Raw genomic sequence first — 15,606 nt, 5'->3', positions numbered from 1 at the left:
TTCTCATTTAAATCAAAAGCCGAGCAGCGCACGCAATTATTTAGTCAGCAATCCTTTGCTTGAAGTGGAACCTAATCAGCAAAAAAACGGTCTAGTATTTTGTTTTAGACAATTAGGCCAATGGCGTATAGTTGGCTGTTGTCGTTTAAAATGACGTGTACTTTAATGTTATAAAGAAAAACATAATGGAGATAATATTACTTTTTAAACACTCTCGTTAGATACAATTTTGGGGTCATGTTAAATTTAAGAGTTTTCAAAAATTTGAAAGGTGTAAAAGTGCTAAAATATTTGTTGGAAATCGTAAAAAAATAACAAAAGCAATATATATTTTTTTCGGGTTAATAAAATACTTATAACTTATCGTTAGTTTATAGTGATGTGTAATATACTTGACATGTAAAAAATGTTATAGCCAATATCTATTTTTACTTGTACGACAAATTTCCAATAAAAATTAAAATTTAGCCCAAGAAACATAGTTTATTAACATGATACTAATTTATACACAGTATTTTAAGTTCTTATATAAGTAGGCATAAGCAAAAACCAGCCAAGCTAAGCGAGCATAATGGGGAACAAACGTAACATCGAGCAAAATTAGCTTTTGCAGACTTGGCAAATTTGTTTTTCTATTAAAAATACAATTTCCAGCAATAATTTTCAACGATTAAAGTGTGATTAAAAATAATATTATAACGAAGTTCTTTTGAATTTTCTTAACAGAATGCGTTATGAACATTAATTTAGTGATTATTTTGGTGGTTCAACTAAAATGCACTTATCTCAATACAAACAAAAAATTAGTTTCAGAGAGTATAATTATTGAGAACAATGCAAATTAAAATGCAACACATAAATTTATACGAAGCTTGTGACTAACGGTTAACGCTTGTAAACATATTTAATATTTCAATGTGAAATCATGCCCCTTTGTCGTATTTCAATTTGTTGCTTTTGAAGCTAAAACACCGAACACGTTATGAGAAACATGTAGCTTGATTTTCCCAGTAACTCCGCAAATTTTTGATATTTCGTCTTCGAATTCTTTTATCAAATGCCAATTCGAGGTAAAGCAGTCAAACGACTTTAAATATCCTGTCAAATGATCCCTAGACCATGTTTCATTAACAAATATGTTGTCATTTTTTTCTTTGTTTGAAAAATCAATTTTTTCATAAATACTTTGGTATTTACATTGATTCAAATCGATAATAATTTCTCTGTTTTTATTTCTAAACTGGTTGTTAAACATATCTTCTAGATATTTTGAGATTTTCAAAGACATTTTTTCAGCATTTCCATGTACACCCAAAGGTTTTATAGTCGGAGGAGAATATGAAAAAAAAGCTAGACAACCAGTTGGTTTTAAAACTCGCTTTACTTCGCTTAAAAACTCTGATAAATTAAGCCAATGTATAGCCGTGCCACATGTTATTAGATCAACACTTTCATCATTGACTGGCAATTTTTCAGCAATGCCGACTTCGTACTTGATATGCGAATATTTATTTTGCATGTTAGCCATCTTAATTTGATTCAAGCTTGGATCTATTGCCAAAATATTGTCGAAATATTCAGCAAAAATGTTGGTAGATTGACCGCTTCCACAACCTACGTCAACTATCAAGTCAAATGTTTCATTTTTGCTGTCGGAATTCTTTTTCACAAACTGAATAACAGAGTTAGCCAAGTTACTGTTTTTGTAATTTGGTCTATACTTGAGATAATTTTCAGTAATATTTTTTTCTTCGTAATGGCGATTAATAGTCCTTCACTTAATTGCCGATATTTCAACTCACTTTGTAGTCTGCAAATGCTTAAAACCAAGCTAAGCAAAAAGTTAAACCAATATATAACAAAGTTAACGTTTTTTTTTATTACTCAACCGTTAACACTTCAATAAACTTAACCTTGGTTTGCAAAAAACAACTGAATTAGCAAATATTTAAATTCACCACACGTATTGATTTCCATATTTGCTAGCATTTAATTTTTAATTTACCTTTATTCAAAAACTGACCAAAAATCTTCCAAAAAACCTTAACTTTATTAAAAAAAATAAGTAATAGTAATAATAAATGTGTTTAATGGGTCTTATTTTGCTCTTTAAAGCAAAAAAATCAATAAATTTTTAAAGAGAAAACACTAGTTTGTTTATAACAATTATAACGTTTCCACCTATTTTTGTGTACCCCTATACAATTTTTTGTGTACCTAAGGTAATTCATAACTTGTATTAACTTAATACATAAACGAAACTTTAGTTTTAGAGATTATTATTATTAAGAGAACAAAGCAAATTAAAATGCAACACATACATTTATGCAATGCTTGTAACAAACGGTCAGCGCTCGTAACCGTATTTTAATGTTTAATTATCCCCTTTTCTTATTTTTTAAATTGTGGACTTTGAAGCTAAAACACCGAACACGTTATGAGTAACATCGTAACAAGTCATTTTTTAAAATTTTGTCGTCGCTTTATTTTATTAAACGCCAAGAAGTAAGCAATCATATGACTTTAAATATCCCGCCAAATGCGCCCTGGACCATGTTTTATTAATAAATATGTTGTCTTTTTTTTTCTTTGTTTGAAAAATTATTTTTTTTTAAATACTTATTTATTTTGAAACATGTTCATTCTAAATTCTCTGTTTTATTTCTAAACTGGTTGTTAAACATATGTTGTGGATATGTTTAGATTTCCAAAGACATTTTTTCAACATTTCCCGGTAGCCTATACCCAAAGGTTTTATAGTCGGAGGGGAATATGCAAAAAAAGCTAGACAACCAGTTGGTTTTAATACTCGCTTAAATTTTATTAAAAACTTTCGTAAATTTATGGCTGTACTGTTCCATATGTTAATAAATTATCGAAAATTTATTTAAAAACTGGTTTAAAAACTGACCAAGCAGTAAAACATCTTACAAAAAAAATGTTTGTTGGTGGCATATTTTTTTGGAATTCTTAACGAAAAATATCACTTTCAGGCTTACATTCTCTTTCAGGTTCAACAAAACTATTTACTTTGGAAGGTTGGAAGATTGAACCACCCTTTACAAAATGTATGGTAAATGGTTATTTATAAATTTGTTAATTGGAACTACAATTTGAATAAATGTTAACTTACTGATAGAGGAATTCCAAAACAATGTCGAAACTGGTTGTCATCGTGTTGAAAGTTATTCATTTCTTTGCTTGCCGATAAAGTCCATTCATACTTAAAAACAGACAAAAAACAATTTTCTCATAATTATGTAAATAAAGTATTTGGCTGATGTTTTTTTTTATAACTAAAAACTCATTTAAATTAAATCTCTCCCTAAAAAACCAATACCTCGTCAATAAGTTGCCCCATAGTTTTATTCGCATGTTTGGCTGGAGCTGTCACAGGTATGTCGTTATAATTTAAATATACAAAGCCCTTTGTATCAACTCCTTGTATTTTACTAAAAAAATTAAAGGTTTTGTTTATTTACTATCAACATTTTTTTTTAATTTTAATTGAATCAAACTGAATTGAAATTCACTTATGTTTATTAAATAAAAGTTTAAAAAATTCTTGCTTACCCAACAGCTCTAATGTTCAGTATCTGGCCAAGATAAGAACCAATATTAACAGGAGCACTAACGCAAATACCAATAGGAATACTTGGATAGTAGAACGCAAAAGATAGACACATCTCCTGCTCAGTTCCCAAACCACCCTAACAAAATAAAAATATATTTAACATCGAAATCAAAATAATACAATTTTGAAATATTAAATCAAAAAAAAAATATTAAAATGAACAAAAAAAAATTAAAAAAAAAATCGTACAAATACTGATTTTTTCTTGGTTTGGTAAATACATTCAGTTGCAAGAGTATCACCATTTTTCACAGTTCTTATAGGATGAGATCTTATATTTTGATAGTTGAAGTCGTACGTTTTATCAGACGCTATAGGAGGCAACTCCGTCCCGTTTCTAAAAAAAATTATCAATAATACATATATTTTTAATCTACGTTACGTAGTTTAATTATATACTATAGTTAAAAAAATAACTACATTATGACAAATTAATTAAATTGATAAGCAGTAAAACCTGATATGTTTAAATTTCATTGCCCTTCCAGCCAAATGAGAATGTAGAACAGTTGCAAAAATGTTTATTTCGTTCACTCCTGCAATTTCCATTGCCTTTAAATAACCATATTAAAAATATATTATAGGAATTAAACCTTGGGTTTAAAGTTTAAAACACTTACACCGGAAAGACAATCAGCTTCGCACTGTCCCTCAATTAAGTAGGAGTTTTGGTTTGGAGGAACCACCAGAGAAAATCCATTTGTTGAATGTCCCACGCTCATGGCTGCAGCATCGAATTGACGAAGTTCACTAGTATACGTAAACATCATACCAGAAAAATCACGTATTTCTGCCATAAAAGTTTTATTACACAATGCATTTTTAAATAGTAATACAAAAAATAATAATAAGTAGTTCTTTTAAGGTTGGAAAAATCAAGTTTTAATTTAAACACAAAGTTTTAACTAATTTTACCAATATCAATTTTTTTTTAGTATAAACATTTTAAAGTTATATTTAACCTATGCCAGTTGGATTGTCGTAATGCATTTCAAGAAGAAAATATTTTGGTGAATTTTCTCCTCCAATTGAATATCCTGCTTCTTCAGGAAAGTTGAAAGCCTGTTTAATGTAAAATCATATTTTATTTTCTCAAAAATTATTTTTTAATTTAAATTGGTCTATATAATTACACAAGTGATGTCTTTTAAATTTCTTACAAAAATTAAAACAACTTACTTCCCCGCCTACTGCCCAAGCAGCCATGACATTAATGCACCTTCTATATACTTTCGGAAGGTCCTTGGTGTAACATTCTTGATTAACATTTACATATTTTTCCTGTATTATAAATATAATTAAATGACAAATCAATTTTTGTTATTATCATTTGTAAATTTTCCTAGGTCAGCTAAAATAATAGTTGTTATTTTTCCAAACACTTATTTAGTGACCAACAACGTAAATTTTAATAAACATTGTAGTGCTATAATAAGCAATAACTTACTGGAACATCACCGGTGCAATAGCTTACTGTCATGTGATGCACATTTCTTATAAAAAGTGGCATGATTATTGGTTCAAACTAAAAACATAAATCTTTGTTTTACAAACAACCAAACAAACTACTAAAAAATTATTAATAATAATAATGAAAACAAAATTACTTACACACTAACGTATATTAAAATATAAAATCATGCAAACCTAACTTGTTTTAAAAAATGTAATTGGAGCTTACCCCAATAATGTGATGCTTAAATGGAAGATCAGGTATTTTTAATATACGACAGTTGTAATAAGTGTTTTGAATGGGTATTGCATGTCCATTATTACGAAAACTAAACATTAATTTAATGTCAGTAGGAGGTGGAGGCTGAACAGGTTGATGCTCCAATAAAAATAGACTTCGCGACCCTGAAAAAAATAACTTCAATTTATTATTCAAAACAAAAATTTAAGATTTTTTATATTTTAAAACAAAATAACGATATGCGGTCTTTAAAGCGTTTTAACCTTTACTGCACATAGACTGCGGTAAAATCGACCTTTTAATCTATAATTAGCTATTTTCCATCCATTAATTACAACATAGAAAGCGCAAATTAGTCATAGGCGCTATGTGAATATTATGTTTTTTTTACCTCGGTTCATAAATTCATGTTGGTCTTTAAAACTGAATTCATTTTCCTTGGGATCGAATCGTCCAAATGCATAGATCATTCTTGTGGTATCGGCCTGCAAGTAAAATCTTGTTAGAATTATAAACCTGTTTTAAACGAACCTAAATCCTTACGGAAAAACAAGATGATCGTTTACTTTTATATTTAATTTCTTAAAAAAACTCTAATCACAAAATAAGATCGTAAATTACCCTAAGATTGAAGTTTCTGGTAAAAAATTTAAAATGTCGATACCGTTATTACTCTGTCATTTTCCATATCACAGGTGGCCAATTTTCGTGTAAATTTAATCATTGTAGTTCCATTTACTTCCGTCCCATCGATGTTGAATATATTTTGTTTTGTATCTAGCGGAGGAAAGCCATTGTGACTTTGTGGTCCATGACGATCCTATATTATTAACAAAAAATAATATATCAAAAAATTTCAAAATCTGTGTAAACAATTTGCTTTTTACAAATTTATATTTTTATACAAACATTAAACAAAATTATGGCCATGATTAAAACTGAAGTTTATAACTTACAGTTACGTAAACCTTTCCATTGTTAACCCAACCCACAATAATGTCGGAACCTGCCATTCCTCCGTCTGGGGAAAATCCTATTCCGATCCATCCTGTTGTAGGAGCATATACCTACATAAAAAATTATGTTTCTTAAAAAAAATATTTAAACCTTTAAATGATTCAAACTATGTTCTGTCTTATTGAAAAAATTGTACTTTTTGTACTTTTTGTACTTTTTGTACTTTTATTGTACTTTTTAATAATTGTACTTTTTCTAATAATAGAAATCTTTTCCTGCTTTCTGTAAGTTCTATTTAAAATAATCATAAACAAAATCATACCTCAAATGTAATGTAAGTTAAATTTGCATTCCAAAATAACTGAACTATTTCTTCTGAGTCTAAAAACGCATTTCTGCTATAATCTTCGGTTGGAATATTTTGCGAAAAAACAAAGTTGATGAAAGCTATCAAAGTGAAAAATTTCAAGCAAGCTTGATTCATTGTAAAGTCAAGTAAATGTTATGCGTATTTAAAATTGGCCAAAACCAATTTTAAAGTTTAACATTACGTCATCTTGTATAAGCATAGGTAATATGGCCTCGAGGTAAAACGCATGACTTTAATAGAATAATTTTTCTCCTGTATTACAAATTTTACCACTTATCAACAAGCGCACCTATAAAATTCCTAAAAACATGGTAGTATTCGGCTACCATGTTTATTTAACAATGACATATATATGTACCAATTAAATATTACTAATAAATTTATATAAAAAATAATCTAACAAAAGCTTTTTTTTTAAATATGAGTAAAAAATAATTAAATTTTATAGGCTATACCGTATATATTAAATCACTTTTAAACATTAAGTCTATAACGTTATTTGTAATATTAGAAACTATGCTATTACTTAAAACCTAGCATTTTTTTTAATAATCCTGATAACAGACAAACCATGGCCGCAACCACATATCAGTCATTTAACTTATTTTTAGTTACGTCACTCTTTGGGGAAAGTACCTTATTGCAAGTTTTTTTCACAAACGTGTAATACTTTTGTTATATAATATAGTCTGTTATAGTTTAAATTGTTATTTTGTAATTATAAAACCTTAAAAACATAAAACCTTAGAAATAACCGAAGCAACACTAATTTTCATAACATAGCTTATTAAAATTTTAGGATAATGTTTTTTTGCATTTACAGATTTATAAATTTAATTAAGCAAAATGAAAACACGGTTTACCACATTGGACATATGTGCAATTTTGCCAGAAATAAACAAAAGGTAAACAAATCTATTATGTATTATTGTTTAATGTTGTACTTATTTTTTTATATTTTTTCAAACGTTTTATATACAGTATACTAACAGACTAGTGTCTAACTAATCTATTTTAAATAATTTAACAGGGCTGCTGGAATGAGAATTGTAAATGTTTATGACATTGATAACAAAACCTATTTATTCAAGTTGGCCAAGTAAGTTTTTTTCAAATATATGCAATTCATACTTTTTTAAATGGTTTACTAATCATCAGCCAGTCTGGAAAGTATGGTAGCGTGCACGCACGAGATTTTTTTCATTAAAAAAAATGCACGCCTGGAATTAGCGTTTTGCACGCCTAGTGTCTTAAAAAATGTGCACGCGCAGCGCCTAAAACACGCTAACACAAATCACGCGTGCACGCCTAGACCGGAAATTTTGGTACGCGTGCACGCGCTGTCACGCATTTTTTTACGCTTGCATGCACGAGATCTCGTCGAAAACTGCCCTACTTTCCAGACTGGATCATCAGACTGTCAGATTGTGTTAAACTCACTTACGATTTTAAATTTTATATGTTGTTAGATTTTTTACCTTAAAAATAAACTGGCATTGACTTTTGCAGACCAGAGCACAAAGCAATGTTATTGGTTGAATCTGGAATTCGAATGCATTTGTCGGATTATGATTGGCCCAAAAACAATATGCCATCAAGTTTTTCTATGAAGGTAAAATCTTATTTATATCTCATAATTAAAGGCCCATGACTATAAGGTGTTCAGTGAATAAAAATAATATCAACTAAAAGATTTAAAAATAACTTTATTATATATATGGAAAATAAACATTAATTCTTTTAAAATTTGTATATAGTTAAGAAAGCATTTAAGGGGAAGGAGATTAGTTTATGCAAAACAGCTTGGAATTGATCGAATTATAGACTTGCAATTTGGATCTGATGATGCTGCTTATCATGTTATTGTGGAACTTTATGATAGGGTTTGGACAATAATTTAATATTTTTTTCCAAACTTATACACTATAAAATGTGTTTATTGTTTTGTAAGGTTAATATGACAAGTATAATATCAAATTTTTTTAAGTAACCAAATTTTGTTAGAATAAATTTTTTTTTAATTTGTTTTTAGGGAAACATTGCATTAACTGATTGCAATTATGTTATTTTGAACTTGCTGAGATTTCGAAAGGACCAACTCAACAAAACAGAATCAACAACAAAAGATGTAAGGAGAATTAAACTATAGTTTTTTTAACAAACCTAATTTGAGTTATATAAAATTACATGAAGTATACACTTATACATTTTATAAAAAAAAACACAACAAATTTCCCATTAACAACCAAAGAGTTAAGGCAATGACATTTTTATTGTATGATTGATTTGTTAAATTAAAGTTTTTTTAAAGGAAAATGATGATGTGCGAGTTGTTGTACACGAACCTTATCCTAAACATAATGCAAGACCATTGCAACCTTTACTCTCTCTTGAAAGGTAATTTTGAAGATTATGCAAGTATTAGGTTTTTTATACAAACATTTTTCTACACATTTATTTTATTATAAATTTAACTTTACTTTAGGTTTAAAGAGATTATAGAGACTGCCAAAAAGGATAGCTTGGTTAAAAGAGTCTTAAATCCCCATCTGCGTAAGTTTTTTCTACACAGACTCTTAGATTCATGTATCATTTCTAATTTTTTCTACATGTAACTAGCTTATGGAGCTCCTTGCATTGATCACTGCCTTGCAGTAGCTGGGAATTCACCTAATGTGAAGATTGGAAAGGATTTTACTGTAGAAGGTAAGTTATGTTGCATATTTAAATTACCTATTAACAGTGGACAAACCCCAAACTTTTTTGGTTACAATTTTTAGACATAAAAAAATTGCATGTTGCATTTAATGATGCAGAAAATTTTCTACACCAAGCTAGATCAGATATATCAAAGGTAACAATAATTAACTAACCAACTTCTTAAATCTTTTTTGGTTGTTTAAACAAAGAATTTTGATAAACTTGTGTCAAATTTCAGGGTTATTTAATCCAAAAAATTGAGAAGAAAAGTGATGGTGAGTTAATCACAAATGTTGAATTTCATCCGTTTTTGTTTCAACAACATAAACCACAGCCACACAAAGAATTTCTTACTTTTAATAAAGTAAATCTTTTTTTATTTTTTTTAACAAATTTAGCATTTTCTTTAACATAGTTTGTGTAATTTAAAAACTACCACATTAAGTGTATTAAATGTATAAAAGTACAAAGCTTCTAATTAAAAAAGGAAAAAGTAAAACAATAATTTTTGTGATTATAATTTAGGCTGTTGATGAATTTTTTGGTTCTCTTGAAGCTCAAAAACTTGACATGAAATCGCTACAACGAGAACGACAGGCAATGAAAAAACTGGAAAATGTAAAACGTGACCACGAACAGCGTTTGGTCGGTTTACGAAAGGAACAAAACACTGACAAACAAAAAGCTTTTCTTATCGAAGACAACTTAGAATTGGTTATTTTGTTTAATTGCTATTTTATTTATTATTAAAACCAATAAATACAAGAAATAAAAAAGTACATTTTCACATTAAACTAATTATACAGAAAAAATATTTAAATTCAACTTATGTAACTAACAAAATTATTTAATAATGCAATAGGTTGATCAAGCCATAAGTGTAGTTTGTGGAGCAATTGCCAACCAAGTGGACTGGAGTGAGATTGGTTTACTTGTCCAACAAGCTCAAACTAAAGGGGATCCTGTTGCTATGGCAATCAAAAGTCTTAAACTGGATAGTAACACAATAACTATGGCTCTAAGGTTTGTGAAACCAACTGTAGTAAACAATATACATGTACAATAAGGCAGTTATACATAACATCTACAAATGGATATTTGTAACTAAAAATACAAATATGGTAATGTGAACATCTGGTAGATTAATACTAAACATTTAAATTAGTACTTTAAATTAAGCGAATCCAAATACGAGTCTTCAGATGAGTCGGACTTTTTGGACAGCTCTGATGATGAGTCAGAACAAAAGAGCAAATCAAAAGTTGTGACCAAACCCGGTAAGGTTGACATTAATTTGTCATTGTCTGCATATGCTAATGCACAGAGATATTACTCTAAGAAGAGACAGGCCTCCAACAAAGAACAAAGAACGATAGATGCAGCAGCCAAGGTATAACTAAAATTTATTTTATTTCTTAACAAGTTAACAAGATTTTGATTTTAGTTTTCAGAAAAAGGTGGGTATTATTAAACTAATTCAAAAATTTTAAAATGGGATTTTAGGCTTACAAATCAGCTGAAAAGAAAACTAAACAAACACTTAAAGAAGCTGCAGCTATCCAAAACATTCAAAAAGCAAGAAAGTAAACCAACATTCATTTTTTACATCAAAACTAATCTTTATATAATAATTATAATTTAAACCACAAAAAAATAATTATTATTGTTCGTTTTATTTTTTAATTTTATATTTAGGGTGTATTGGTTCGAAAAATTTATTTGGTTTATTTCGTCGGAGAATTATTTAGTTTTAGGAGGAAGGGATGCTCAACAAAACGAAATCTTGGTTAAAAAATATCTTGTTCCTGGTGGGTGGATTGTAAAATATAGTGAAATCAATAAAAGTTTTTCTCAACCAAGTTCTCCATTTAAATCTTACTAAGAATCATTTAATTATAGGTGATGTTTATGTACATGCTGATCTACATGGGGCCACAAGTTGTATAATCAAAAACTCTCAGAGTAGTGAACCAATTCCCCCTAAAACTCTTAATGAGGCAGGTACAATGGCAATTTGTCACAGTGCCGCTTGGGATGCTAAAGTTGTGACGAGTGCATGGTGGGTACATCACCACCAAGTGTCAAAAACTGCCCCTAGTGGAGAATATTTGACAACAGGAAGTTTCTTAATTAGAGGTAAATATTAAAGTATTATAATGATAATATTGTTGGTTATTTTTAACGGTAAGAAATAGTATAACGTCTTTTTTTAAATGATTTTTTTAGGTAAAAAGAACTACCTTCCACCTTCCTATTTAGTATTTGGATTCGGTTTCTTGTTTAAGGTAAGTATTAGTAACCCAACATTTTTTCATTATAAGTAAATTTATAATTTTACCCTGCAATAAAACTAATAATTTATTTTGTTTTTCAAGGTTGATGAAACATGTTTATGGAAACATAAAGAAGAGCGTGCCATAAAATCAACTAATAATGATTCAAGTACAGTTGATGGGGACAGTGAGCATTCAGATATCGGTTTGTTAATTTCAGTTTAAAATAGTTGATATTCAAAACTTTGTCTAAATACTTGTAATCAATTGTCTTTTAAAATAATTTTACATCAACAATGTTTATTTTTTTTTAATATATTTTCTCGAACTTATTTTTTAAGCAATATCATCTGATGAAGAAGAAAACACAACTCAAAGCAAAACAATTGAAACAAAAACTACTGAGAATAAATCCCAACAAAAAATTCAAACACAACTAGCTAATGGTGACAACCTAGTAGAAGATGACCATAAAGCAGAGCAGAACAATTCTGTTGGTGATCATACTTTACAACCAAGTCAAAATTCAACTAAAAACCAAGAACTATCAACCAGCATGCCTGTAATATCTGATTATCCTGACACTGAAATTAAAGTCCAATATGTTGACAAATACCAGCTGGAAACTATCGAACGAAAGGTGATTGTAACAATTGGAACTTTTACATAACCGGCAGCGTGGTGTAGTGGTACGAACACTTGCTACACCACACATGGGGTCATGGGTTTAATCCCCACTGATCTCATGCTGTAGCGCACTTGAGTAAGGCGCTATAAACGGTATGAACTCCTGCTGAGCCAGCACTTAATCAGCAGCATAATTACCGGGCAATTATAATCTATAATATCCCAAACTGCCACAGGCAACTCGAGACTGGGTCGGAGTAACTGATGTTACTCTATGTTTAATTCGCGCATTCGACTTTCCTACATCGAGGATAAAGATAAAAAAAAAAAAAATATGAACAGTTTTATCTAAACTGGCAAAATAATTTATGTTTAATTTTTTTATTAAAATTATAACAGATTGATGAACACGAGGGATTTGTTGATTTGGGAGATGGGAAATTAATTCCAGTTAAACCAGAAAAAGTAAAAACAAATTTGTACAACATGTTTTTTAGTTTTATTCTAGGAAAAGCAATGAAAATTCTTAAAACTTTATAAGAATGTTATAACTAACTTAATAAATTTACCGAAGGTTTCACAACAAAACAAGCAAAGATTATCCGCGAAACAAAGAAGAGAATTGAAAAAATCTAAAAACGAAGATGGTGAAAAAATTCAATCAAATTCAACTGAAATTCCAACAATAAAAGAGGATAAAGTAAAGTTTAAAATTAACATTTACTATTTTTCTATAGAAGCAATCTAAAGTTTTATTTTATTATTTTAATTTCTTATTAATTTTCAACAAAATGTGATCTTATTTTTTAGGTCACAACTGATGTTCAAACAACTACTTACAAAAGAGGACAGAAGGTAAAATTTAATATTTCTAAAATTAATTTATTTAAAAAAGAAACTTATCCCAATGTTTTTATCTTTCTATAGAATAAGTTGAAGAAAATTAAAGAGAAATATAAAGATCAAGATGAAGAAGAAAGAAATTTTAAAATGGAAATTTTACAGGTTTTAATATTACATCAAATATATCTTCAATGAAAACAAAAAAATGTGGAATTATATCTAAATTTTGATTTTTTTTACCTATTTAGTCAGCGAAGGCTCCCAAGCCAAAAGCAAAGAAGGGTAAAAACAAAAAGCAAGACGAACCAAAGCGACAAGGTAAACTAATGTTGTACCGTAAATACCTAGTAGACAACAAAATGATACATTTCCCTTATATTAAATAAATTTGTTTTTAAGATCCCAAGCCTAAACTTGTACAGCCAAAAGTTTCAAAAATAGAAAACACAACAGAAGTAGATAACAGACAAAAAGTTTCAGCTCCCAAAAAAGAAGGTATATAAAAAATCAAAATATTTTGTTCAAACTTTTTAATTTTTTTTTGTGTGTTTAATTTTTTTAGAACAAGGTTCTGATGACGAAAGAGATCATGTGTTAAAGGAAGAGCATCTTCCAACCAATCAGGATGACATAAGTTTGATTGACAGTTTGACAGGTTGTCCAGCTAGCGATGATATCTTACTATTTGCTATACCAGTGTGTGCACCATATAATACCATGCAAAACTACAAGTAAATACAAGCACTTGTATATTTTATACCTCTCTTAATTAAATAACCAAAATTAACAATCTTTTTTTCAGATTTAAGGTCAAACTTACTCCCGGGGGAGGAAAAAAGGGCAAAGGTATTTTAAAAAGTTAAAAATTTGTTTCAATACTGCTCACGGCAACATTATGTTTAATGTTATTTATCTTTTTTAACAGCTGCTAAAACCGCTTTGGGAATGTTTCAAATGTCACGTGACACGACCCAACAAGAAAAAGATCATCTGCGTAGTGTTAAGGTAATACATTTTTGATAAAAAAAATTCTGGTTAAATCAAAAAATAATATTTTATTAGCCTAACAGACGTATATTTAATGGAGTTTGAATTTTTTTTAGGACCACGATTTGTCGCGAAATTTTCCTGGCAAAGTTAAGGTCTCTGCTCCAAACTTACAGAAGACTAAACACAAGGGAAAAAGATGAAATCTAATAATAAGAACTTTTAATTAAAAGCAATCAATTCTAATAATTTAATTTCCGTCCAAATTATCACTGCTATATGTTTAAAAATAAAAGTATGGTGAACAATGTTAAGTGTTTTTTGTTTTGATTTTGGATATATTTTGTTTTTATCGGAAAAATAAGCATGGAATAAAAATAAATTAAATTAAAAAACAAAAAATCCATAAACAAACTTTTTGAAACACCTTAAATAAATATTAAATAATTTAAAAACTTCAAACTTGTCAGTGATAATAAAATGTCAACTTTTTGTTAGAATTAAATGATTTTAAGATTGAATTGTTACGTCATTTAAAACATATTTAAGGGTTTTAAACACACAAAAACAAAATAGTGTTTTCTAAAAATCGATGAAAAATGCGAACTCAAACAGCAAGACGAAAGCACTTTTCAGGTAAATTTTACAGAGCAGGTTCGAATCACAACATCATCGACAAATATCTTATATGTCCAAACAAACCAAATAGATTAAAGTTATTTTCAAAAACTTCAACGTTTAAACGAAAGGAACGAAGAATGTCGTATTTACCAAGAAACGTTACAGAAAGGTTATTCAATTAGTGGACTTACTTTAATATAACAACGAAATGTAACATTAACAAACTAATCAAGTTTTATTGGCACATAGTTAAATGTTTAAATAATTAAAACCTAAATAATTTTTTTTAAAAATTAACTAAATATTTATTTTTAGAATATCTAAATCTGAATTTGTTCAGCCTACCACCTCGACTGAGACACAAGATGACGTCACTTCAACGTCACTTTCCTTACACGAGTTTTTGCTCAAGCAGAGCGACCAACTTTGTTATGACATTATGGAACGTAAAAAGATAAGACAAACAAAGAAGATCGATGTCAAAATACAATTGATGGAGAAAGAAAAGGGGAAATTTCTCAACGAACTCAAGGAAATGACACAACTTATCAAAACGTCTAAAAAGACTATCAAAGACTCTAAAAAAAGGTTAAAAAAGTTAAAGAGAGAAGAATTACATCTGAATCTCAAACTAAGACAAATCGAACAAAATACAAATTGCATAATATTTCCCTTATGACTAAATCAACATTTATAAAATAAATGACCTCATGTTTTGAAACACGTTGTGTAATTTAGGTAAATTAAATATGATATTTCGGAAATTTTAGACCTAAATGTTAATTGGTATTTGACGCATGCGTTACTAGTGTAAGCCAACAATTTTAATTGTTGCAATGAATAGTGTTTCGTAATAAAAATATGGCAAATCTCGTTTTTGAGAGCAACGTAATAGGAATAT

The 15,606-nt window shown here is 28.8% G+C and overlaps 3 protein-coding genes across 3 annotated transcripts; 1 reads left to right on the top strand and 2 right to left on the bottom strand.

Annotated features, from left to right (window-relative positions):
• Window positions 1-496: 496 nt before the first annotated feature.
• LOC145743166 (putative methyltransferase DDB_G0268948) lies at window positions 497-1,802 on the bottom strand. The gene has a single exon (XM_082561074.1). It carries the CDS (start codon window positions 1,526-1,528, stop codon window positions 944-946), a length of 585 nt encoding a protein of 194 aa, XP_082417200.1. The 5' UTR covers window positions 1,529-1,802; the 3' UTR covers window positions 497-943.
• Window positions 1,803-2,811: 1,009 nt separating this feature from the next.
• On the bottom strand, window positions 2,812-6,768 carry LOC145742234 (DBH-like monooxygenase protein 1 homolog). Its single transcript, XM_082560018.1, has 15 exons — window positions 6,607-6,768; window positions 6,284-6,394; window positions 5,992-6,147; window positions 5,719-5,812; window positions 5,316-5,491; window positions 5,082-5,159; window positions 4,814-4,915; window positions 4,597-4,696; window positions 4,255-4,424; window positions 4,092-4,186; window positions 3,824-3,971; window positions 3,574-3,710; window positions 3,341-3,452; window positions 3,134-3,223; window positions 2,812-3,057 (listed from the first exon to the last, which is right to left on the bottom strand). The coding sequence occupies exons 1-15, from the start codon at window positions 6,766-6,768 to the stop codon at window positions 2,971-2,973; spliced, it is 1,818 nt and encodes a 605-aa protein (XP_082416144.1). The 3' UTR covers window positions 2,812-2,970.
• A 707-nt stretch (window positions 6,769-7,475) lies between these two features.
• Window positions 7,476-14,349, top strand: LOC145743784 (ribosome quality control complex subunit NEMF-like). Its single transcript, XM_082561826.1, has 29 exons — window positions 7,476-7,559; window positions 7,685-7,753; window positions 8,164-8,266; window positions 8,412-8,537; window positions 8,687-8,782; window positions 8,966-9,051; window positions 9,140-9,207; window positions 9,274-9,360; window positions 9,435-9,508; window positions 9,593-9,718; window positions 9,880-10,068; window positions 10,217-10,377; window positions 10,534-10,744; window positions 10,858-10,937; window positions 11,050-11,162; window positions 11,254-11,490; window positions 11,581-11,639; window positions 11,730-11,832; window positions 11,969-12,267; window positions 12,654-12,719; window positions 12,829-12,954; window positions 13,065-13,109; window positions 13,182-13,259; window positions 13,346-13,415; window positions 13,497-13,592; window positions 13,660-13,828; window positions 13,900-13,943; window positions 14,023-14,102; window positions 14,201-14,349. The coding sequence occupies exons 1-29, from the start codon at window positions 7,501-7,503 to the stop codon at window positions 14,285-14,287; spliced, it is 3,207 nt and encodes a 1,068-aa protein (XP_082417952.1). The 5' UTR covers window positions 7,476-7,500; the 3' UTR covers window positions 14,288-14,349.
• Window positions 14,350-15,606: the final 1,257 nt, after the last annotated feature.

The sequence above is a fragment of the Corella eumyota genome, chromosome 2 (genome assembly GCF_963082875.1).
Source record: "Corella eumyota chromosome 2, kaCorEumy4.1, whole genome shotgun sequence".
NCBI lineage: Eukaryota > Metazoa > Chordata > Ascidiacea > Phlebobranchia > Corellidae > Corella > Corella eumyota.
Note: the sequence above shows the minus strand (reverse complement) of the source record. Positions and strands in the feature narration are given on the sequence as shown.

Coding starts and splice junctions, on each gene's coding strand:
- LOC145743166 (XM_082561074.1), bottom strand. CDS start 1,528: ATGGCTAACATGCAAAATAAATATTCGCATATCAAGTACGAAGTCGGC.
- LOC145742234 (XM_082560018.1), bottom strand. CDS start 6,768: ATGAATCAAGCTTGCTTGAAATTTTTCACTTTGATAGCTTTCATCAAC. Junction 4,697..4,813: donor CTTGGGCAGTAGGCGGGGAA/GTAAGTTGTTTT, acceptor TACATTAAACAG/GCTTTCAACTTTCCTGAAGA. Junction 3,058..3,133: donor GTTTTGGAATTCCTCTATCA/GTAAGTTAACAT, acceptor CATTTTGTAAAG/GGTGGTTCAATCTTCCAACC.
- LOC145743784 (XM_082561826.1), top strand. CDS start 7,501: ATGAAAACACGGTTTACCACATTGGACATATGTGCAATTTTGCCAGAA. Junction 13,110..13,181: donor CTTACAAAAGAGGACAGAAG/GTAAAATTTAAT, acceptor ATCTTTCTATAG/AATAAGTTGAAGAAAATTAA. Junction 13,944..14,022: donor GGGAGGAAAAAAGGGCAAAG/GTATTTTAAAAA, acceptor CTTTTTTAACAG/CTGCTAAAACCGCTTTGGGA.